Source organism: Lampetra fluviatilis, chromosome 34 (assembly GCF_964198595.1).
Source record: "Lampetra fluviatilis chromosome 34, kcLamFluv1.1, whole genome shotgun sequence".
In the NCBI taxonomy this organism is placed as follows: Eukaryota; Metazoa; Chordata; class Hyperoartia; order Petromyzontiformes; family Petromyzontidae; genus Lampetra; species Lampetra fluviatilis.
This window is the reverse complement of record NC_136308.1, coordinates 10,789,962-10,815,450: the sequence shown is the minus strand read 5'-3', so window position 1 is coordinate 10,815,450 and position 25,489 is coordinate 10,789,962. Positions and strand designations below refer to the sequence as shown.

The window sequence follows — 25,489 nt, the reverse complement described above, 5'->3', positions numbered from 1 at the left end:
GGGCGGTGGTGCGGGCGGTGGTGGTGCCGGCTGTGGTGCGGGCGGTGGTGCCGGCGGTGGTGCCGGCAGTGGTGCGGGCGGTGGTGCGGGCGGTGGTGCGGGCGGTGGTGCCGGCGGTGGTGCCGGCGGTGGTGCCGGCGGTGGTGCCGGCGGTGGTGCGGGCGGTTGTGCCGGCGGTTGTGCCGGCGGTTGTGCCGGCGGTGGTGCCGGCGGTGGTGCCGGCGGTGGTGCGGGCGGTGGTGCGGGCGGTGGTGCGGGCGGTTGTGCCGGCGGTGGTGCCGGCGGTGGTGCGGGCGGTGGTGCGGGCGGTGGTGCCGGCGGTGGTGCGGGGGCGGTGGTGCGGGGGCGGTGGTGCGGGCGTTAGCTACAGGAACTCCTCCTGCAGGGCCTCCACCCACCTAGGGGATACAGGCGAGAGCACAAGCGCGTCTTCTTCTGGCGGTGCGTCGCGCGTGCGAAATACGTTACGTGCGATTGGAGCGATCTGCTCACGTTCTGGGGCCCGCTGTTACAACGACTGCCCTAGGTACACACATAGACACAGGTCAGGCTTCCTGGAACCAGCCTGCTGCTGCAGCACAGCCACCCGCTGTAACAGCGAGCTGTCGGCACAGAGTCGCGAGCTGCGGGCCGCCGCGACTCTGTGAGTGACGCTCCCGGCGCGTTCCTCTCTTCCAGTTGTGTCTCTCCAACAGACGTCCTCGATTGATCAGCAAACTCGTTGTATGTGATTTTTTTTAGTAAAGGAGCCGTCCATAAATGACGTCACGCGATTTTGGACGATTTTTGAACCCCCCCCCCTCGTCACACGGCGTCACAAAAAGTCAGACCCCCCCTCAAAGATGACGTCACAAAGCTCTGCCCCCCCCCCCCAGGTGCGTGACGTCATTTATGGACGGCCCCAAACTCCAAATATACAACAGGCGTCAGCGTCAGGATCGAACCTCCGACCTCCTGTAGACGAGGCGAGGTAGTTAACATCTCACAGCCACCGTGGCGCCATAACATGATGAAACGGAGGTGGGTGACAGCAGGTTGAGCGGAGATGTTGGAAGCGGGACTTTGCAGTGCGAACGCATCTCAAAGACGAACGTTTGCGGTCGGGCAGTGCGTAATCACCCGCGATGTCGTGCGGATCGGTCACGTGGCAACTGATGATGGAGATGGAAACCAAAGATCAAAAGCGCAGTAGGAAGCGTGAACAGAAACAAAGAGAGGAACCCGCGGATTTGAGAACACGCGCGCGTTCAGACGTAGTTGCGACTGTTAAGAAAAGTTGATCTCGGGCAGAACACGTGGCCTGAGAGGGATGATAGCCGGTGGGCGAAATGTTAACTCCCTCGCCTGGTGTGCAGGATGTCGTCGGTTCGATCTCGACCCGAAAGCCTGGAAATTAGAAGTTTGCATGTCTCTCTCCCTGTGGTGGCGTCGATTTTTCTCCGGGTCCTCCAGTTTTTCCATCACACATTTAGAAACGTGCGTTTAGAGTATTTGGCTGCTATAAATGTACACGTGATAACCCACTTCGTTGGGCTATCACTTGAGGCCAGGTCGCTTCTGAAAAAGAGCGATATTGCTCAGTGGGCCTTACCTGCTAAAAAATGGTTTAGTTTTAGTAGTTTAACTACAGTGGCAGCCAAAGGAATGGAGCGCATCTGACAGCACGTCTGCTGCAGAGATGGAGCGATGGAATCAGCTCGTGTTCAGGTGCGAGGTGGATTTATAAAATCGCAGCACCGTGAGACACTGCGGTGGCTTGGCGAGGCCTTCATCCGGCAGTGGATTGTCATCCCTGCACATCGTTGTCTATAATCACACTTCATCGTATCTGCAAATCTACGTCACAGCTGCACAGGCATTGACACCGATGCACAATTCATGCAGTAGCCGCACATTCATCGACTTGCCCAGCTGCGCGGCGTACGCTACAACCGCGAGTCTATAATTACACGCGATCGTAGCATGCGTGGCCACGTCACCATTATACGTCTGTAGTGACACATTATCATAATGCTTCACCATGGCGGCACGCCCGCCATCGGGCACACAGCCACACATGGCCAGGGGCAGAGCGGTGCCCGGAGGACACAGCTGGCGCTGTCGGTCACGCAGGGCCAAGCGAGACAATCCCGTGCCCCCCCCCCCACTCGGGGACTGCGTCATGCAGCCTCGCGCCCGCGTCATGGAAGAGAGGAGACGCAGAGTGGTCACGTGTTAAAAAAAAACGACGCGTAGCCTTAACAGAGTGTTGGCGGCACGTGCTGTGAACGAGCAGCACCTATTGAGGGCCGGCACGACACAAGAGGGGGTGGGGTGGCCAGCACCACGCCCGGCCGAGTTTGTCTCCCCAGTGGCGATATTTACACATCGCACCAAGTACTCATTTAAGGCTGAGTCGACCTAGAGAAAGCCCAGGACAGGTTCAGATAATCGTCACTGGTTGTTGGCCGTAAGCGGCGGCTTTGGCTGGCCATCGAACACAGGCGGTCACTGCATCGCGCGCGCTTTCAGGTGCGCTTCTGCGGCCGTCTGGAACGCTCTTCCTTCTGATATTAAGAAGCCCACTGAAGTTATGCACTTTGAAATCATCATCTAGATTGAAAACTAATTACATTAGAGCTGCTTTTTGCATTTAGTTTGCTGTCTTCCCCCGGCCTCACCTCGCATTAGCCACGGTTGGCTACAAACGAGAAAGTATAAAGCACACGACGACAACAACAACAAAGTGATCCCTGCTCAGATGAGCATTGAGGCGGTGCTCATCTCCTGTTTACAGCCCTAAGCCAGTGGCGGAAATTCCACATTCCTACGGCAGGGGTGGGAGTGAGCCCGTCCACAGGACAATCAGTACTCATTGGTTCTTTCGGTAAAGTCACGTAGGTATAAAATAAAATAAATCACGACATTTCGTGCGCAACACAAGCGTCTGAACGCATGCTTTCCCACCTGATGACGGATGCTTGTGTTGCGCCCGAAACGTCGTGATTTATTTTATTTTCTACCCACGTGACTTTACCGAAAGAACCAAAGAGTATGGATTCCTGCAGTCACGAAAGCTTCAGATCAAGACGGGACAATCACTGTTGGTTTCCCTTCCAATCGGCACGACATATACAGCCTGTGGAATATGCACTGGGGCTGTGTGTATTTTGAGAGGCAGCGCACGATGTTATGGCGCAAGCGAGTGCAGATAAGATAGAGAGAAAGTGTAGCGAACGTGAACGTGCCAAGCAGGCATCACAAGCGAGAGCGCGTGACACGGGCTACACAAACAGGACAAAGGTAATTGAATCTTGCATGCAATCCTGACAATGCATAGCATAAGTGGGGTAGCGGCCGAGTGGGTGGGGGTGGGGTGGGTAGGTGGTGATGGAGTGGGTGGTGGTGGGGTGGATGGTGTTGGAGTGGTTGGCGTGGGTGGTGGTGGCGTGGGTTTTGATGGAGTGGGTGGTGATGGGAGTGGGTGGTGGTGATAGTGGGTGGTGGTGATAGTGGGTGGTGGTGTGAGTGGATGGAGGTGGCGTTGGTGGTGGGTGGTGGTGATAGTGGGTGGCGATGGCGTGGGTGGTGATAGTGGGTGATGATAGTGGGTGGTGATAGTGGGTGGTGATGGGATTGGGTGGTGGTGGCGTGGGTGATGGGGTGGGTGGCGATGCAGTGGTTGGTGGTGGCGTGGTTGGTGGAGTGTGGGGTGGGTGGCGGTGGTGGTGGTGGTGGAGTGGATGGTGGTGGGGTGGGTGGTGGTGGTGGAGTGGGTTGTGGTGGGGTGTGGAGTGGGTGGCGGTGGAGTGGATGGTGGTGGGGTGGGTGATGGTGGTGGTGGTGGTGGTAGTGGTGGTGCACCTCTGCGCCGTGTCGGTGTCGGGCGCCCGGAACGTGAACACGGCGCGTCCGCGCTGCAGCAGCTGGAACGTCGGGTGAGCCGCGTGCGGCGCCGGGGGCAGCACCGGCACCGTCACCGTGAGCTCGTCCAGCGGCAGCGTCTCACACGGCGCCGCGTCCTGCGAGCAGAACGCTCGTCAGCGACGGGCGGTGCGGCGGGACGCGTGCCCCACCGCGGTACAAGCCCCACCACACCGCCCGGCACGGTGGGGCAAGCGTCACGCCGGAGCCGGAGCCAGGGATTCGGTTGCTTCAAGCGAGTCCCCCGCTTGCTTTCCCCTCTACTTTGTTTTCTGGAAGATTTGCTGGTCTCTCCAGGATGTTTATTTTGCGCGTCGTCGCTTTAAGATGTTCTCTGTTCATATTTTGTTTGTTGCGGTTGCACCCGACTCAAGAGCCGCATGGCTCACAGGGCTATACCTAATAAATGAAACTTGAACTCCGACCTCTCCATCCAGTCCGATAACTTCACTTGCGATCATATGGGACACACATATAGCCTCGTGTGACGTTAACATGACTTAATGTTTCTATTAAATTATTTTGTTTTAAGTAACTGCTTGCAGAAATTGTGTATTTACTTAATGGTCAATTATTTACTTACCCAGGAAAGCCGAGCTGAGTATTTAAACTATTTTATCAGCAGGGTCCCGCTACTTTTGAAGCGTGGCCACCGGTGGCGATATTTCATGATGAGCTACAGGGAGTGAGCCGGCGAGCCCACACGAAACCCGCGCAGAACACAAGGAGAGAGAGAGAACATACAAACTCCACACAGAGTCAGGAGTCGAACTCAGGTCGACCTTGCTGTGAGACGCACGTGTTACCAATGTGCTACCATGCCTATGCTTGTACGGCATTTACAATTTATTCTGTTAATGGGATGGTCTTTTTTCGCTTGCGTTATTTCGGTGACCCAGGTCGCTATGAGATGTTAACTACCTCGCCTGGTATACAGGAAGTCGTGGGTTCGATGCTAACCCTGACGATGCCTGCTGCTGCTGCTGCTGGATATTTGGAGTTTGTGTCTCTCTCGTGTAGAATTTTCTCCGGGTCCTCCGATTTTCCCCCTCCACATTTAGAATCAACATCACGCGTTCAGTGTTCGGCTGCACGACATTTCCACACGATAAGCCACTAGGCAGGTCGCTCGTTACAAAGAGCTATACATGGGCCTTCTTGCCTGGTAAAACACGCTTTGTAGTTTAGTATCATTTGTTTGCTTTTGCACTGAATTCCATTGTGCACCCTGGTCTCTTGAGTTCTCACCCTGCGGTTAAACAAAATGAACTCGGTGGTGTTACGGGTGAGTAAAATAGTAAAACGGTAAATAAAGGTGACTCTCGAAGCAAGCCTCACGTTGTCCCCCACGTCGCCCCCCCCCCCACGCACCTGGCTGGTGCGGTAGGTGTAGAGCACGCGGTCCCGCACCACGAACCACAGGCACTTCCAGTGCTTCTTGCCGCCGCGCATCCGCTCCAGGGGCCCGCTCATCGCGCTGGGCTCAGCGGCCTGCGTGGAGTTGCGCCCCCGCACACATGCCAAGCACATGCCAAGCACATGCCAAGCACACACCACGCACCACGGCACGGACATCGGTTAAGCGAGTGCACGGGTGGCACCAATCGATAGCTTTTGATGAATTCCATGTTGAAAGCATTAATCCTTAATGTAAAGAAAGCTAGTCGAAGAATGCTCATAAATGAGCTTCGCTGATTGGTTGAGAGCATGCGCTCAGCCCCACTTCTGAGCGCTCGGATTGGCTGAAATTGGCGCCCGCGTGAATAACGTCAGCACATTACCGTCACATCAACATTTGCAATGTCAGTCTAAGGGGCCGTCCATAAATGACGTCACGCACCTAGGGGGGGGGGTCAGGCATTTGTGACGATGTGTGACGAGGGGGGTGGGGGTTGAGAAATGTGACGTCACATATAAATGCGCAACTTTAAATAAATATAGACAACACGTTCTACTTAATTAAATAGACTTTTTAATAATTGGTTTCTCCTACAACATCAGAGTGCAGCGCCACATTAAATACGCACTACAATGACAATAGTTTAAAGCGATTTGAAGAATGTTTTTGGGGGAGGGGGGCAGAGCTTTGTGACGTCATATTTGAGGGGGAGTCTGACTTTTGTGACGCCTTGTGACGAGGGGGGGGGGTCAAACATCGTCCAAAATCGCGTGACGTCATTTATGGGGTCCTATGGGAGGCGAAATATTAACCGCGAAAAACCGTTAACCAATGGCACTGTTAACCGAGGGACTTTATTTACGTAGGAATAGGCTCAACTGCGACAACGCCAGCTGTAGCCACTGCACAGACGATCAATACCCCGTTCGGAACACGGCGGCTAAACTCGAACACAAACGCCGCGGGGCAACGTGAACGAGTGGCGTTATTTATTGTCGCGTTATTTAGAGTCGCGTTGCTTCGAGTGGCGTTATTTCCACCACTTCGGAGTTGAAATGACGCTGACGGCACCGCCCGCACCGCCCGCAACACCCCCGCGCCACCGGGATGAGGATGCCTGGCAGAGGGAGCGGATGGGCGGTCGCTCACCTTTCGCGGGCCGTGCTGCAGCCGCTCCTTGTGGCGACGCTCAGGGAGGCGTGGAGAGGGGACGTTCGGCGAGCCAATCTCCGCTGCAAGAAACGCCACGCGGGGTGGGGGGGGTGGGGCGGGGGGGGACGCGCACGTGAATGTGGGAATCGATCGTTGAACCCCTCACTCACTCACTGGCGCGCGTGCGCTGAGCTCGCGATGTTACAGGAACACGGCTCGCGACTACAAAGCAGCTCAAAAACAAGCTGCTGGCATTGAGCCCCGGGGGGTGTCCGAGATGGAGGTTGGGAACGTTGTGACCGAGACAGCGGAAGAAGCAGTGCGGGAGTCCGGTAGAGGGCACGGGCGTGCGAGCGGCGTGCCCACGTTATCCGGCAAAAACGGCTGCACTGGGTGGGGGCGATGAGACGAGCCCGGCCACCCGTAGGAAGGGAAGACCTAAGATCAGACGGTGGGAGACTCTCAGGGCAGACCTCGGAGATGTCCCTGCTCATCTCCTCTGCAGCAGCTGCGGAATCTGATGGTAGGGGAGAGGGCTTTGGCGACGTGCGGTGCTGGTCGTGGCGGTAGTGTAGCGGTAAAGCGCGCTGCGCTACGAACTCGGCTGCCCGAGTTCGATTCCAGCTCACGGCCAACACCAGTGACGATTATCTGAACTGACGAAGCCTCAAATGAGTACCTGGTGCGGTGTGTAAACATCGCCACTGGGGAGACAAAGGCGGTCGGGCGTGGTGCTGGCCACCCACCCCCTCGTGTGCCGTGCCGACCTTGACAGGTGCTACTCGCTAATATAACTTGTCAGTTAAGGCTTTTGCCAGGATGGCATCATGATTTTGGACCAACAATACTGAATGGTTCTGACATGCTACATGCGTGCCTCGTAGGGATGAGGTTTGAATTTCAACATTTCCAATCTGTTTCAGATATTAGGTGATCCACACGACAGTACACGGCAGCACGCGGTAGTGCATAGCAGCACGCGGTAGTGTGTGGTAGTGCACGGCAATGCGCGGTAATCCATGGTAGTGCACGGCAGCGCGCGGTAGTGTGGGGTAGTGCACGGCAATGTGTGGTAGTCCATGGCAGTGCACGGCAGCACGCGGTAGTGTGTGGTAGTGCACGGCAGCACGCGGTAGTGTGGTAGTGCACGGCAATATGTGGTAGTCCATGGCAGTGCACGGCAGCACGCGGTAGTGTATGGTAGTGCACGGCAGCACGCGTTCGTGTGTGGTAGTGCACGGCAGCACACGATAGTGTGTGGTAGTCCGTGACCCTGGGGCTGTACTCACAGGCGCCGTGCAGCGAGCTGTAGCACGGGTCGCACACCTTGGCCGGCTTGTCCCGGAGGTGCTTGAGCGGGAACTTGTGAGCGGAACAAGCGCGGCACACGATCTGTGGGGAGCCCGCACAAAGACAACGATCCCCCGTGTAGCCTTCACAGACTGTCGGGGCAAGTGCCGTTAACGAGCACCAATGAAGGCCGGCATGGCACACGAGGGTGGGTGGCCAGCACCACGCCCGACCGCCTTTGTCTCCCCCGTGGCGATGTTTACACACCACACCAGGTTTGAAGGTGAGTCGACCTAGGAGAGGAACCGGAGGATCCGGTTCAAATTATTGTCGCGGGTGTTTGCCATGAGCGGGAATCGAACTTGGGTGGCCGGGCTCATAGGTCATGGAGACTCGCGGCGCCGCTCACTAGCCCACACCACGCACACGGCCGCCGCCCGACTGAGTTCCTGCGATGTTTGTGGTTACGAGTGAGTCCCTGTGGTGTTTGTGGTGACGAATGCTCCCCGCGGTGACTCAGAAGTGTGACCCATGGAGGTGGCTGAGTGGCGCCAGAGGTCAGAGACGGCGGGCAGCACCGCCGAGATGCTGTTGTGTCGTGGGTTTGCCGTTGCACATTATTAGAGAATAATCATGCGTTGAGTTGCTGTGGTTGCCTCGCATGATGTTTGTTATTCAGACGTTTTAAAATTGAATGTAACTTCTCCGACAGGAGTCTAACTTCTCAAACACCGTGAGCCCCATAACGTGCCAGAGACATCGCCTTCTCCAGGTGCTCATTGTGGCGATCAGCTGCGCCACGCCAGGCATCCAACAAGAGGCCCAAACAAAACACAAACCACCTTTGCCTGTGAAAGAGGGGAGGATCAATAGATTGACGGCCAAGCTGACGAGGTGCAATTACACTGGCAAGGTCTCTCATCGCCGCGCAAAAATAACAACGGAAATCAGAAATAACCTCTATTTCATGTCGCGCCTTTCACGCTCAAGTGCCTGAAACGGTCGTAACGTAACAAAAAAAGTAAAACGGCACCACCATGGCAACGATCGGATGAGAAACGAATTAAATCTGGAATCGCGGTGGTCACGTGCGGCAGGGGAGCTCCAGGAGTTGCTAGGCTGAAGTGATGCAGCGGTGTTCAAAGGAGATGTGAAGATGTGCCGTTGTTGGAGAGTGAGGGTGTAGAGAGTCGTTGTTGAAGAGTGAGCCTGTAGAGTCGCGTGGATTTTTTCCCTCCACATTTAGAATCAACGTGCATCTATATTACTGAGAGTATTTGGCTGCTATACATTTCCACGTGATAAGCCCCTTCGATAAGCGATCATTTGCGATAGCCAGTTCGCTTCTTATAAAGCGAATAGCTCAGTTGGGCTTTACGCGTGTAGAGACATCGTTGCATGTCACTGTGTGAAGCGATGTACTGACATCGCAAACACCACCGAAGGCGGACGCAGTTACCAGCCCTAGCAGGGCTCGAGGAGCACGGACTGACAGCAACCAGTGGCACCCTGCGCTGGGTGCAGTGCCAGCCCCTACAGGATATGGTGCTGGGGAGGTGCCGCTTCGGGAACGTGGTTCCACGGGGCCACGGCACTCTGGTTGACCCCGGAGGACACGTGACCGGGGGCGTCTGCCCGGGGACCCCCAAAAGGGGGGCTGGGGGGACCACGTGTCCAGAAGAGATCCTCGTCGATGGTTCGAGATGGGGGTCGTGACGAGGGGCGGAGCGAGCGCCGCCACGGGGGATAAAAGCCGTTCTCCCAGTGGGACCGACTGCTGTTGTGATCCTCAAGAACCTACGTTCTATGCCTACGTCCGAAGACAAGACCGACACGGGACCGGGCCCCAAGCTGGGGTCCCGTCCCTCGTAGCTACTCCCGGTGTAGTTGGTGTAGGTAACCTGGTGGACCACCACCATAGGTTGTTAACTGGTGAAGGGGCAGTTACCCCTTTGTGTTTGGTGTTGGTATTCATAAATGTGTTGTCTCCAAACAGTACGTCTGAGTCTCCGTTTGAGCCCACTACACCTGGTAACATGAAAATAGTTTATTTTTATTTGTATACTTTTTAAAGTGATTTGTTTACCTTTCCTATACGTTGAACTTCTATCATGTTGTTGTGTTGTTTGCTGTTGTAACGTTCTGAGCCCGTGCCCCTCCTGGACATCTGTGAAAAATAACGTGTATAGCTCTCCTGCGGTTAAGAATTAAAATTCTGATTGTGAACTGAAGAAACAGAAGAGAAAACGCTACCTGCACTGAACTTTGCCAATCCAGTCACAAGCCGTGATCAACACGAGCTAAAGAGTGACTATAATTGCGGGTCCGTGGACGACCATCACGGTGAAGATACGTGTCGTTCAGCTGCATACCTGTCAACCCCTTATCAGTGCCCTACCTTATGACAGACCAATGCAGGCCTTGTTGGTCACCCCGTGCCCTTATAAATCTCAACGTTCATCCTACAAAGTCCCATCACGAGGGAGAAACACAAACAAATAGACAAAAAACATGTTTTGCCGTATTGAAACGGCTGTACGCCGTATGGACCTGAAAACTCAGTGTCCCTGTACAAGAATACGGCGTAAACCGTAGTATGGGTTCACAGCTGCAGCTGTCGTCTGATGGGGAGAGAGAGAGCTGGACTGTCTACAGGCACGGGCAGACCGTGCCTACGCTTCTTCAGAGATCGGCACTTTAACACCGAGCAGCAGGGCTTGCATGACCAATATTGTCCACAACAGAGGGTTTTTTTTGCGTTAGATCGCGTAAATATAAATGTGTCGCTAAACCCGCCACCACCCGACACAGCTAATGAGTAAGGGTTTGTTACGTAAACACAACGTGCCAATTAGTCACTAGCTTAGCACACCGCTTGTGTGTTGGAGGGTAAACCCACTACAACAATTACAATTCGAGTACGGTGACATTTCGCCGGTAATTACAGCAACAACCGCATCATCAGTCGACATCCACAATTGTAGAGAAATCCTCCCGCTGTTTCGATCTCACATCGCGGGGGTAAATGTGATGTCGCCGCGACGGCGCCGTCGTTCGCCAACCCCGGCTCACTGCCAGTCACGTGGCTGCCACGTGACTGGCACGTGGCTGCCACGTGACTGGCACGTGCACTAATACGGCGTCAACACCACTCACGTCGATCTGCGCCGCACTGGAGGAGCCAACGCGCGCGACGACTCCCGCAGGCGAGAGAGGAGACCGTGACTCAGGATACCGGGCCGAGCTTCAAGCCCATTCATCAATAAGTAACACCCCGCTGTACGTACTTTCGCTGCGACCTACTCGATGTATTGATACCCAGTCCCGTTTTAACGCACCGTGTGCCTCGCCATAGCGTACTCGAGATTTAAGAACTTAAGCGTTCCGCCCGTGTTGTTGTTGTTTTATTCCACAGAGAACATTCATGGCCAGATGTCGTGAGGTGCCCGAGCGACAGCGTCCCAGACTGGCTACAGTCTCTGTCATGTGTACTCTACGAAAAAAAATTATCTCCCTGACATACCGTATTGATGGCGACAAATACAAACGGTTTGTATATTATCGTCAACTAATAATAACACATACAGTATAATAGACAAGGTAATATATCTGAATACATCAATAACATACGCTCAATAATCCACGCAGTATAGATGCGGAATGGGTTACTCCGTATCCTCTCTCTGTGCCACCTTATGATCCACCATCCCACCTCTAGCAGCACTACCTACCCGTACTACCTACTAGTACTACTTCCTGCTCAAATGAGCACTGAGTCGGTGCTCACCTCCTGTTCACCACCCTGGGCCAGGAGTGGACATTCCATATTCTTAGGTTGGAATCGAGTCGATCAATAGGACAGCTACTGTTGACTTCCCCACAAAGCGTCACTTATTTTATAGACCCTGGTGGGATGATGGGTCGAGTCAACCCCCCAAACGTGAACTTCAACTCGCTCCCTTCTAATTGGGAGCCGCTCGCTCTGCCTCAGAAACATTTCGAGCAGCCAAATCATCTACATAATCCCCATAACATTACACAATACACGACGGGTGTGTACACTCGCAACCTCAACAACATCAGCAACATCACCCTCGGGTCTCTCAATCACGGCCCCCAACAGAGACATAAATACCAAATAAGCAGTAAATACAGATACCGTGCGTTCTCCTGTAACACGGTAGACGAACACCATGTTATGGAAAAATTCCGTTCTAATAAATCATATATAATGTAGGCTAAAGCACGGTCTGCGATGACACGTGAGATGCTTATGCAGGCCGAACAAAGACTGAGGCTTGTGGGTAGCATCTAGAAGCATCCAGCAGCATCCCAATGCCTCGTGTGATGATGATGATGATGCAGCCGTACGACCGCTTATTCCTACTCGCGCCGCGACGCAGTTGCATTCGCTCGATCGCGTTATATCCAATTCGCTTCCGCGTTATAAAGAAAGATGTGGTGTTCCCTCACACGCTCATCGCGTTCTACATCCAATTCGCGTGATGGAAACAACAACAACAACAACACGCATTCCAGGAGAACAAACTGCACACGGAACCGAGAAAACCAGCGCGCGTGCGTGTGTGTGTGTGCGTGCGTGTGTGCGTGCGTGTGTGTGTGCGTGTGTGCGTGCGCGTAGCGCGCGGGACCCACCTTCCCGCACGCGCGGCAGTGGTAGCGCCGCCACGTCAGGGAGAAGCTGGAGAGGCAGATCATGCAGAGCGGCACCCGGGCGTCGGGGATCCACGGCGGGGCTTGGGCGCCGAGCGGGGAGCCCGGCTCCCCCTCCCGGGCCTCGCCACCCTCCTCGCCTGCGCTCTGGGCACACGGACAACCGTGTCATGTGTCGCCGTGTCGCCGTGTCATGTGTCGCCGTGTCGCCGTGTCATGTGTCGCCGTGTCGCCGTGTCATGTGTCGCCGTGTCATGTGTCGCCGTGTCATGTGTCGCCGTGTCGCCGTGTCATGTGTCGCGTGTCGCTCTCGTTACGCCTCCGTGGACTCCGTCGCCCGACGTTCGTCGTCGGCGGCAATCGGAAGAGCTTCGTTTTGCGTTTAGAGGTTTATATTCACGTTTCAGTTGAGAGCGGATGGGCCCGGGATGGCGGACAGGTCTGTAACCCCATCTCATGAAGCCGCGTGCATGTAATATGATGTGTCGTGTGTCCATTCGTCACCCCCTCCCCACACACGATCTATCCCTAGAATGTTGGTGATTGTCCGTCCCCCTTCCCCCCCCATAATCAAACCCCCCCTGCCCCACCAGTGACCACCCCCCCCCCCCCACCGCTCTGGGTGAGCACCCAGGAATTTGTTCCCACATCCCTAGATCTGTGCAAGCGCTGGAAAGCCCCCCCCCCCCTCGTCTCCTTCCCCCTCGCGGTTTTTCTGTCTCCCCCCCCTCCTCCCCTGAAAGCCCCGGCACATTCTAGCGGATTTGTGTGCACGTACCTCAATGAAAAAATTTTCGTAAAAAATAGATATTTCACGACTTAAAGCTTTCCTGACTGCAGGAATTCATATTCTTTGGGTCTTTCGGTAAAGTCACGTAGATAGGTTCAAAAAATTACAAAAAACAACGACGTTTCGATCGCAACACAAGCGGTCGTCATCAGCTGGAGAAAAAAGGAGGCGGTCGCTTGTGTTGTGATCGAAACGTCGTAGTTTAAAAGAAAGTAACCTCTGTACGTAACTTTACATCGTCGCCAGTTCGTTGCGAACGACAAATGAGGAGTGGGAAGGTGACGTGGGTGGTAAATGTTACCGCTAACATGGTTGGCTGCGTCTGGTGCGAAAGAAGTCCAACATGCATACGTAAACTCTTTTGATTTTTATCAAGGCCCCACTGAGCAATGTGGCTCTTTTTCAGAAGTTACTTGGCCACAAATGATAGCTCCAGGATGTGGCTTATCATGTGGAAATGTATAGCAGCCAAATACTCTAAACGAGTGATGTTGATTCTAAACGTAGAGGGAAAAACCGCAGGACCCGGAGAAAAATCCATGCGATCATGGGGAGAGAGAGAGAGACACGCAGGTGTCGGGATCGGGATCGAACCCACGTCCTTCATAGCAGGCAAGGTAGTTCACATATCGCCAACCGTAGCACCATATATTCGTGTAAACCCTACTATGCCTGAAAAAGCCGGGAGTATATCTGGAAAATCTGATACCATATCAAGATGTGTAACCTGGACTGTTGCTGCTGCGCATTTTCCTCTCTCTGGAGTGGTCGTACTGCTGTTGTTGGAGTTGTCGTGTGTTCTGCTGTTGCTGGAGTGGTCGTGCTGCTACTGCTGTGCGTGCTGCTGCTGTGTGTTCTGCTGTTGCTGGAGTGGTCGTACTGCTGCTGCTGTTGTGTGTGCTGCTGTTGCTGGAGTTGTCGTGCTGCTGCTGTTGCGGATGCTGTGGATTCTGCTGTTGCTGGAGTGGTCGTGCTTCTGCTGCTGTGTGTTCTGCTGTTGCTGGAGTTGTCGTGTGTTCTGCTGTTGCTGGAGTGGTCGTGCTGCTGCTATTGCTGGAGTTGTCGTGCTGCTGCTGCTGTGCGTGCTGCTGCCGTGTGTGCTACTGTTGCTGGAGTTGTCGTGCTGCTGCTGCTGTGCGTGCTGCTGCCGTGTGTGCTACTGTTGCTGGAGTTGTCGTGCTGCTGCTGCTGTGTGTGCTACTGCTGCTGCTGCTGTGCGTGCTGCTGCCGTGTGTGCTACTGTTGCTGGAGTTGTCGTGCTGCTGCTGCTGTTGCTGAGACACGACCGGTGACGAGGTCGCGCACGAGGACAGTCTAATTACGAACCGCGAGCCATCGGCTGCACCCTTAGGTGCCACGGTGGCGAGACGTTAACTACCTCGCCTGGTATGCAGGAGGGCTTGCGTTCGATCGCGAACCTGACGCCTGCTGCTGTATATGTGGAGTTTGCGTGTCTCTCTCTCCCCGTGGTCGCGTGGATTTGCTCTGGGTCCTCCGTTTTTTTCCTCCACATTTAGAATCAACATCACGCGTTCGGAGTATTTGTCCGCCGTGAACTTCCACTCGATAAGCCACTTTGTCGCTTCTGGGAAATAATCTACACAGCTCAGTGGGCCTTACCTGGTAAAATGAACAAGTAGTTTGAGTTTAGTTTGTTGCTGAGGTGAGCAGCAGCACGTGCAGGAGCTCTCACCTGCCCCACGCTGCGGAGCGTCGAGCGCTTACGCTTGAAGTCCTCCACGGCGAGAGACACGACGTCGAGCCATGCGTCCCGCTCCTCCGGAGAGCTGCTCACACACACACACACACACAAAGACAAAGGTCCCCCGCATAGCCTTAACAGACCGTAGGGGCAAGTGCTGTTAGCGAGCATCTACGAAGGCCAGAATGGCACACGAGGGGGTGGGTGGCCAGCACCATGCCCGATCTCCTTTGTCTCCCCAGTGGCGATGTTCACACACCGCACCAGGTACTCATTGAAGGCTGAGTCGACCTAAGGGAGGCCCAGGACCGGTTCAGATAATCGTCACCGGTGGAAGCTGCGAGCGGGAATCAAACCCGGGTGACCGATTTCAGAGCGCAGCGCGCTAACCGCTGCACTACCGCTCCCCACATACAAAGTCACATGCACACAGCAATCAACACAATCATAATTCAACATCAGCGTCTCTTTCTTGATTTGAAACTTTCGTGACTGCAGGAATCCATACGCTTTGGTTCTTTCGGTAAAGTCACATAGGTAGAAAAATAATAGATCACGACGTTTCGATCACAACACAAGCAATCGTCAGTATATCTTGTCCCCCCCCCCCCCCGTACATACGATGTCTTCACGCCAAACTCTCCAATATTGATCGGCACATATTGTACCGGGCTTGCGTTTCGTCGCAATAAAAACGTTCAAAAGTAAAAAGTCAGTGTTGTTTTATCGTCTTCTCTCCAGCCTGAAATAAAGGTGCCGCTGCCTGCAACGTCTGCCTGTAATATTTAGTCATCGATGATACGTGCAGAGCGTGGGTGGAGTTCGATCGTCGTGGACGTGATGGCCGGTCCTGGCGGCACGTGCCCACCTTGCCGACAGAATGAACGTCTTCTCGGGAGTCGTAAAGTGGAGCTCGTTGGCGAGCGTCTCCACTGCTGGCTTGCTCGCCTGCATTCACACACGCAGGCACGCAGGCACGCAGGCAAGCACACACGCAGGCACACACGCAGGCACGCACACACGCAGGCACACACGCAAGCAGGCACGCACGCACACATGCAGGCACGCACGCAGGCACGCATGCAGGCACGCAAGCACGCAGGCACGCGTTCGCTCGAGTTCGGTGTGCGCGCGCACCGCAACGCCCCGGCGCATGCCCTCTCCGCACCTCCGATTAGCACGGTCGGCTACGTACCGTGCAAAAGAAGTTCAACGTACACACGCGCACACACAATGAGCGCTGGCGCTCTCTCCACGCCCGTGCTGTACCGTGACCATGCAGCAAACTGTGCTGCACTTGGAGGTGGAGGGAGCAAGAGGGTCAACTTTCCCTCAATTCACACAAGAGGGCCCTGCAACGGAACCCGTGGATGGTAAAAATAGGACCCCCCCCTCCACCCACCCTTCACCCCCCCCCCCCCCCCCGAACGGAGTTTTACCGCATTAGGGCCGGATCCAAGTCTCGAGAAGGGATGACGGTCGATGGATAAGACCGGTGATGACATTACAACACGAGGAGAGAAAGGGAGAGAGAGAGAGAGAACGAGTCCGTGACAACAACGACCGTGGATTTGCACCAATGAAATCAGCCCTCACGTGCAGCCGATGAATTGTGGCATCGCAGGACCGTGAAGGAGAGCGACAAGTGTGGAGAGGCCTCCGTCCACAAGTGGATAGACGTACGTCTGTATGCGTGTTTAACTTCTTACAAATGGGACGTAGCCGACCGCGCTTATTGGAGGTGCCGGGGAAGAACAACAAACTAAACACAAAAAGCATTTTTAAAGAAATGACTTTTCAATCTAGATAAGAAAAAGTGCATAGCCCCGGTGGCTTCCTAATATCAGAAGGAAGAGCGTTCCAGACGGCCGCAGAAGCGCATCAAAAGAGTGCGCGATGCGGTGAGCCAAAACCCGCTGACGCGAGGATGACCGTAGTTCTCGTGATGGTTCGTGCTCCTTGACGAGATCCGCGAGGCATTTGGGTTCCTTTGTGACAAGCACTTTACGTGTAATGAGTGCAACCCTAGAACGTATTCGTTCAGTAGCCCGAAGCCAATGCAGCTCGGCGAGCACTGGACGGGCACGGCCGGACCGTAGCTGATCGACGATGGCCCTCGGTGTTAAAAGCCCCGGTTGTGAGCGCCGGCCACACCTGCAGGCTGCCCAGGCAGATCTCGCTGTTGAGTTTCACGCGCCCGCTCGGCTGGGCTGTGGCGTACAGAAGAGCGTCGTTCATCTGCTCGGCACCGTGCCATGGTGGGGGGAGGGCGGCGAGAGCAGGGGGTAGAAGTTGAAGGGGGTGGGGGGCATGCGGTTAGAGTCAAGGCCCAGCAGTGCACACCAGGGACGTGCGGTCAGGGGAGGCAGGGCAGGCAGAGCCTCCCTCACCTGTCATACTCCAATAGAAGTAGATTTTACGAAAAGTAAGAAAAAATAATAATAAAATCAAATAACACTTAAGATATTTCCACTGATCTGTGTTATGAATGTCATTTCTGTACGATTCCAATCATTTTTATAGTCAAAATCACCAAATTTGCGGATCTCCGCTGCAAATACAGGAAGAGACGAGAGGTGAGGCGGCGACGAGCTCAGCCTCCCCTCTGATTGCGCAACCCCTCAGGAACTGCGCGTGCCTGTTACTATCTGAGTATGTCACCAATGTAATGTTTGTAGACCCCTTCATTTCATGTCCTCGCCTTCCATACTCCAGGTAACTTATTTCACGTGTGTGTATAAAGAGATTTAGGCTCGCTGGTCTCGTCATGAAACTGCAATGAAAAAGCACCACTCGAGGCAGCTATCACATCTGCCTCACTGAGGGGGACGTGTCTAACCCGCCCCCCTCAGTGAGGACACGCCCCCTTCAGTGAGGACACGCCCCCCTCGGTGTGTGAATCTGGCTCTGACACGAGCCAGTGCCTCCCCAGCCATTGACCTCACCGCACGTCACTGGTGCACCCCCCCTCCAGCATAACAAAAGAGTTCAGCGGCCGTACCTACATCGGTCTACAAGAGCACTCAGCTAATGCAGCACATGCTGCTGCTCCTGATGATGATGATGATTTATATGGAATGCAAATGAATAAAATATGTTTACAGATGTTGTCTATGATGGCACCAAGTGGAATTGTGACGAATCACCTCCCCCATCCAGTTATTGAATTTTTGTGACGTCATTCAGGGTTCAAGGGTCAGTTCAAGAGCGGGTTCTTATTTACACCGCCGTGAATATGGAGGTGAGTTTTTTGGCTGGAGAGGTCGCGTGAACCAACGGATTCAACGTTCACGACTCGGAATGTCAACGCATCGACGTGGCCTTCGCAACCGGCGTTCAATTCTGAGAACGGTTACTGGTTGAGCAGGCATCGCTCAACCAATCGTATTTTTAAGGTACGTTACGCAACAGAATTTGTTTTGACATTTTGGGTCTCATCAGCATTCAGGATTTTGAAACAAAATGCTGCCGGGTTGTCGGACACAGTGGTATTGGCAAGAGCCCTCCCTCTTCACGAGAGCGCCCTGTCCAACACAACAAGGTATGGTGCACGATGTTACTGTACACACTTTTGCAGAGTCTACTGCATAGTATTCCGCATGACTGGTAAATGCAGCTGAACCCAAAATGTGTGAAATGTAATGAAGCACCAATCCAGCACACACGACACAGAGTAACGAGTGACACAGAGTAACGACACAGAGTAACGAATGACACAGAGTAACGACACAGAGTAACGACACCGAGTAACGAGTGACACAGAGTAACGCGTGACACAAAGTAACGACACGACACAGAGTAACGAGTGACACAGAGTAACGAGTGACACAGAGTAACGAGTGAAACAGAGAAACGAGTGACACAGAATAACGACACAGAGTAACGCGTGACACAGAGTAACGAGTGACACAGAGTAACGAGTGACACAGAGTAACGAGTGTCACAGAGTAACGACACAGAGTAACGAGTGTCACAGAGTAACGATACAGAGTAGCGAGTGACACAGAGTAACGAGTGTCACAGGGTAACGACACAGAGTAACGAGTGTCACAGAGTAACGACACAGATTAACGAGTGACACAGAGTAACGAGTGACACAGAGTAACGATTGACACAGAGTAACGAGTGACACAGAGTAACGACACAGAGTAACGAGTGACACAGAGTAACGACACAGAGTAGCGAGTGACACAAAGTAACGAGTGTCACAGAGTAACGACACAGAGTAACGAGTGACACAGAGTAACAAGTGACAGAGTAACGAGTGACGCAAAGTAACGAGTGACACAGAGTAACGACACCACACAGAGTAACGACACAGAGTAACGACGCAACACGGAGGGTTTTAAAGCTGACAGGGCTGTTGCAATGAAATTTACAGTGGAGATTGGGGTGCAGATCTCAGCTCCTATCTTTAAAAACAACGGCAAGGCTTTGGGGTATCGGTTCATGTGTGCGTGCGTGTAAGCACCAAAAGTGTGTGAGTCTGTGCATGTCTCACTGTGTGTTTGTGTATATGGGATCACACGTGTGTGTGCGTGTATCTGCGTTTCTGTATATGAGCTCACGCGTGCATATGTGTGTGCGTGTATCTCTATATGTTTGTGTATATGAGCTCACGTATGTGTGTGTGCGTGTATCTGTGTGTGTGTGTGCAGGGGAAGCTGGGCGTTACCAAGAAAAACATGCGAGACTGGAGCGCTTTCCGGCACAGCTTAAACAGAGTTCCTTCCTTGAGAAAAACCTGAAACAAAGAGAAGGCGTGGGACACGGGCAGCAGATCCAACCACACAAACAGCCAGTCTCACAAACAGCCAGTCACACACACAGCCAGTCACACAAACAGCCAGTCACACAAACAGCCAGTCACACAAACAGCCAGTCACACACACAGCCAGTCACACACACAGCCAGTCACACACACATCCAGTCACACACACAGCCAGTCACACAAACAGCCAGTCACACACACAGCCAGTCTCACACACAGCCAGTCTCACACACAGCCAGTCACACACACATCCAGTCACACACACAGCCAGTCACACACACAGCCAGTCACACACACATCCAGTCACACACACAGCCAGTCACACACACAGCCAGTCACACACACAGCCAGTCACACACACAGCCAGTCTCACACACAGCCAGTCTCACACACAGCCAGTCACACACACAGCCAGTCACACACACAGCCAGTCTCACACACAGCCAGTCTCACACACAGCCAGTCACACACACAGCCAGTCACACACACAGCCAGTCACACACACAGCCAGTCTCACATACAGCCAGTCACACAAACAGCCAGTCACACACACAGCAGTCACACACACAGCCAGTCACACACACAGCCAGTCTCACACACAGCCATTCACACACAGCCAGTCATACACACAGCCAGTCTCACACACAGCCAGTCAAACACACAGCCAGTCTCACACACAGCTAGTCACACACACATCCAGTCACACACACAGCCAGTCACACACACAGCCAGTCACACACACAGCCAGTCTCACATACAGCCAGTCACACAAACAGCCAGTCACACACACAGCAGTCACACACACAGCCAGTCACACACACAGCCAGTCTCACACACAGCCAGTCACACACAGCCAGTCTCACACACAGCCAGTCAAACACACAGCCAGTCTCACACACAGCCAGTCACACACACATCCAGTCACACACACAGCCAGTCACACACACAGCCAGTCACACACACAGCCAGTCTCACATACAGCCAGTCACACAAACAGCCAGTCACACACACAGCAGTCACACACACAGCCAGTCACACACACAGCCAGTCTCACACACAGCCAGTCACACACAGCCAGTCATACACACAGCCAGTCACACAAACAGCCAGTCACACACACAGTCAGTCACACACACAGCCAGTCACACACACAGCCAGTTACACAAACAGCCAGTCAAACACACAGCCAGTCACACACACAGCCAGTCACACACACAGCCAGTCTCACACACAGACAGTCACACACACAGCCAGTCACACACACAGCCAGTTACACAAACAGCCAGTCTCAGACACAGCCAGTCACACACACAGCCAGTCCCACAAACAGCCAGTCACACAAACAGCCAGTCACACACACAGCCAGTCACACAAACAGCCAGTCACACACACAGCCAGTCACACAAACAGCCAGTCACACACACAAACAGTCACACAGACAGTCACACACACAGCCAGTCACACACACAACCAGGCACGCACACAGCCAGTCACACACACAGCCAGTCACACACACAGCCAGTCACACACAGCCAGTCACACACACAGCCAGTCTCACACACAGCCAGTCAGACACACAGCCAGTCACACACACAGCCAGTCACACACACAGCCAGTAACACAAACAGCCAGTCACACACACAGCCAGTCACACACAGCCAGTCACACACACAGCCAGTCACACACACAGCCAGTCTCACACACAGCCAGTCACACAAACAGCCAGTCTCACAAACAGCCAGTCACACAAACAGCCAGTCACACACACAGCCAGTCACACACACAGCCAGTCTCACACACAGCCAGTCACACACACAGCCAGTCACACACACAGCCAGTCACACACAACAGACAGTCACACACACAGCCAGTCACACACACAGCCAGTCACGCACACAGCCAGTCTCACACACAGCCAGTCACACACATAGCCAGTCACACACACAGCCAGTCTGACACACAGCCAGTCATACAAACAGCCAGTCTCACACACAGCCAGTCACACACAGCCAGTCACACACGCAGCCAGTCACACACACAGCCAGTCTCACAAACAGCCAGTCACACACACAGCCAGTCACACACACAGCCAGTCACACACACAGCCAGTCACACACGCAGCCAGTCACACACACAACCAGTCACACAAACAGCCAGTCACACACACAGGCAGTCAAACACACAGCCAGTCTCACACACAGCCAGTTACACAAACAGCCAGTCACACACACAGCCAGTCACACAATCAGCCAGTCACACACATAGCCAGTCTCACACACAGCCAGTTACACAAACAGCCAGTCACACACACAGCCAGTCACACACACAACCAGTCTCACACACAGACAGTCACACACACAGCCAGTCACACACACAGCCAGTCTCACACACAGCCAGTCACACACACAGCCAGTCACACACACAGCCAGTCACACACACAGCCAGTCACACACACAGCCAGTAACACAAACAGCCAGTCACACACAGCCAGTTTCACACACAGCCAGTCACACACACAGCCAGTCTCACACACAGCCAGTCACACACACAGCCAGTCACACACACAGCCAGTCACACACAACAGACAGTCACACACACAGCCAGTCACACACACAGCCAGTCACGCACACAGCCAGTCTCACACACAGCCAGTCACACACATAGCCAGTCACACACACATCCAGTCTGACACACAGCCAGTCATACAAACAGCCAGTCTCACACACAGCCAGTCACACACAGCCAGTCACACACGCAGCCAGTCACACACACAGCCAGTCTCACAAACAGCCAGTCACACACACAGCCACTCACACACACAGCCAGTCACACACACAGCCAGTCACACACGCAGCCAGTCACACACACAACCAGTCACACAAACAGCCAGTCACACACACAGGCAGTCAAACACACAGCCAGTCTCACACACAGCCAGTTACACAAATAGCCAGTCACACACACAGCCAGTCACACAAACAGCCAGTCACACACACAGCCAGTCTCACACACAGCCAGTTAAACTAACAGCCAGTCACACACAAAGCCAGTCACACACACAACCAGTCTCACACACAGACAGTCACACACACAGCCAGTCACACACACAGCCAGTCTCACACACAGCCAGTCACACACACAGCCAGTCATACACACAGCCAGTCACACACACAGCCAGTAACACAAACAGCCAGTCACACACACAGCCAGTCTCACACACAGCCAGTCACACACACAGCCAGTCTCACACACAGCCAGTCACACACACAGCCAGTCACACACACAGCCAGTCACACACAACAGACAGTCACACACACAGCCAGTCACACACACAGCCAGTCACGCACACAGCCAGTCTCACACACAGCCAGTCACACACATAGCCAGTCACACACACATCCAGTCTGACACACAGCCAGTCATACAAACAGCCAGTCTCACACACAGCCAGTCACACACAGCCAGTCACACACACAGCCAGTCACACAAACAGCCAGTCTCACACACAGCCAGTCACACACAGCCAGTCTCACAAACAGCCAGTCACACACACAGCCAGTCACACACACAGCCAGTCACACAAACAGCCAGTCACACACACAGCCAGTCACACACACAGCCAGTCACACACACAGCCAGTCACACACAACAGACAGTCACACACACAGCCAGTCACACACAGCCAGTCACGCACACAGCCACTCACACACACAGCCAGTCACACACACAGCCAGTCACACACACAGACAGTCACACACACAGCCAGTCACACACACAGCCAGTCTCACACACATACAGTCTCACACACAGCCAGTCTCACACACAGCCAGTCACACACAGCCAGTCACACACACAGCCAGTCTCACACACAGCCAATCAGACACACAGCCAGTCACACACACAGCCAGTCACACACACAGCCAGTAACACAAACAGCCAGTCACACACACAGCCAGTCTCACACACAGCCAGTCACACTCATAGCCAGTCACACACACAGCCAGTCACACACACAGCCAGTCACACACACAGCCAGTCACACACACAGCCAGTCACACACACAGCCAGTCTCACACACAGCCAGTCTCCCACACAGCCAGTCACACACACAGCCAGTCTCACACACAGCCAGTCACACACACAGCCAGTCTCACACACAGCCAGTCTCCCACACAGCCAGTCACACACACAGCCAGTCTCACAAACAGCCAGTCACACACACAGCCAGTCACACACACAGCAGTCACACTTACAGCCAGTCACACACACAGCCTGACACTCAATCACCCAGTCACACGACCAGCCAGGCTCACACACAGACAGTCACACAAACAACCAGTCACACACACAGCCAGTCACAGAAACAGCCAGTCACACTGACGGCCAGTATCACAGCCAGTTTCATAAACAGCCAGTCACACAAACAGCCAGTCACACACACAGCCAATCACACACACATCCAGTCACACACAGCCAGTTTTACACAGCCAGTCACACACACAGCCAGTCACACACACAGCCAGTCTCACACACAGCCAGTCTCACACTCAGCCAGTCACACACACATCCAGTCACACACAGCCAGTTTCACACAGCCAGTCACACACACAGCCAGTCACACACACAGCCAGTCTCACACTCAGCCAGTCACACACACAGCCAGTCACACACACAGCCAGTCACACACACAGCCAGTCACACACACAGCCAGTCACACACACAGCCAGTCACACACAGCCAGGCACACAAACGGCCAGGGGCACAAATAGGCAGTTTCACACACACCAGTCACACAAACAGCCAGTGATGCAAGCATCCAGTCTCACAAACAGCCAGGCACTCAATCTCCCAGTCTCACAAACAGCCATGCACACACACAGGCAGGCACGCAATCACCCCCCCACCCTCCAACAGCTACTCTCGGTGACTTCAGCAGCCGCGCGGGGCGCTACTCACGCGTCCTGGCTGCACCACCTCGGGGCTGCCCTGCAGACTCTGCTGGATCTGCAGCAACTTCTGGAAGTTATCCTGCCACCAAGTCACGAAAGCAGCAACAGCAGCATCATTGACATCGATCACCAACCCCCCTCGTTCTCACGCACGTTCATTGGCCTCGCGGCCAACGTCATGACAATTCGCTTGAGCCGCGTCTCTCTGGACATCCGTGGGGGGGGGGGGGGAACTTCAGAGCTCATCGGATTCTTCCGGTCGATGATTCTCGGGGTCGGTGACCCGGGGAAATATTTCTGCAACACATCCGTGATTACTACGGCCACGTGCCACCTACCTCACATTTGGACCATACCAAGGGAGGCAGAGCCTGGGCGTGAAGGAGGGAGCGGGGGGGGACTGTGGACGCAACCATGTGATTGACAAATAAACATTCCACAGGTCCTTCTTTTGGCCAGTAGAAAAGTGTGAAAAGTAAGAATAGGTTTGTAGCCGTTCTGGCAACGTAACAGGAGTTGTGTTGAGACGTTCAAACAACAAGAAAATGCCTTGCGCAAGGAATCAATTACTGCGTTAACCACACACGCTGCTTGTAAAGAGCATGCAAACAAACATGCTCTGATAATATATGGCATCGTCTTAGGGTCCGTCCATAAATGACGTCACGCACCTAGGGGCGGGGGCAGAGCTTTGTGACGTCATATTTTAGGGGGGTCTGACTTTTTGTGACGCCGTGTGACGAGGGGGGGGGGTCGAAAATCGTCCAAACTCGCGTGACGTCATTTATGGACGGCCCCTGAGTCTAACACCGGTGAGACTAGGCCATAAAGAAGGCTGTCATGTTTGCATGTTCACCGC

General features: G+C 54.0%; 1 protein-coding gene across 1 annotated transcript in view; it reads right to left on the bottom strand.

Annotated features, from left to right (window-relative positions):
• Nucleotides 1-265: 265 nt before the first annotated feature.
• The window catches only part of LOC144944387 (FYVE, RhoGEF and PH domain-containing protein 5-like), a 49,406-nt gene continuing 24,182 nt past the window's right edge, over nucleotides 266-25,489 (bottom strand). Inside the window, exons 12-22 of the mRNA XM_078872508.1 lie at nucleotides 24,638-24,709; nucleotides 19,586-19,654; nucleotides 17,065-17,148; nucleotides 15,779-15,858; nucleotides 14,902-14,995; nucleotides 12,401-12,565; nucleotides 7,744-7,846; nucleotides 6,452-6,534; nucleotides 5,275-5,394; nucleotides 3,844-4,001; nucleotides 266-398 (exon numbers count right to left, since the gene is read on the bottom strand). Of these exons, the coding sequence (XP_078728634.1) occupies nucleotides 365-398; nucleotides 3,844-4,001; nucleotides 5,275-5,394; nucleotides 6,452-6,534; nucleotides 7,744-7,846; nucleotides 12,401-12,565; nucleotides 14,902-14,995; nucleotides 15,779-15,858; nucleotides 17,065-17,148; nucleotides 19,586-19,654; nucleotides 24,638-24,709 (1,062 nt within the window). The 3' untranslated portion in view covers nucleotides 266-364. The remainder of the gene's footprint in view (nucleotides 399-3,843; nucleotides 4,002-5,274; nucleotides 5,395-6,451; nucleotides 6,535-7,743; nucleotides 7,847-12,400; nucleotides 12,566-14,901; nucleotides 14,996-15,778; nucleotides 15,859-17,064; nucleotides 17,149-19,585; nucleotides 19,655-24,637; nucleotides 24,710-25,489) is intronic.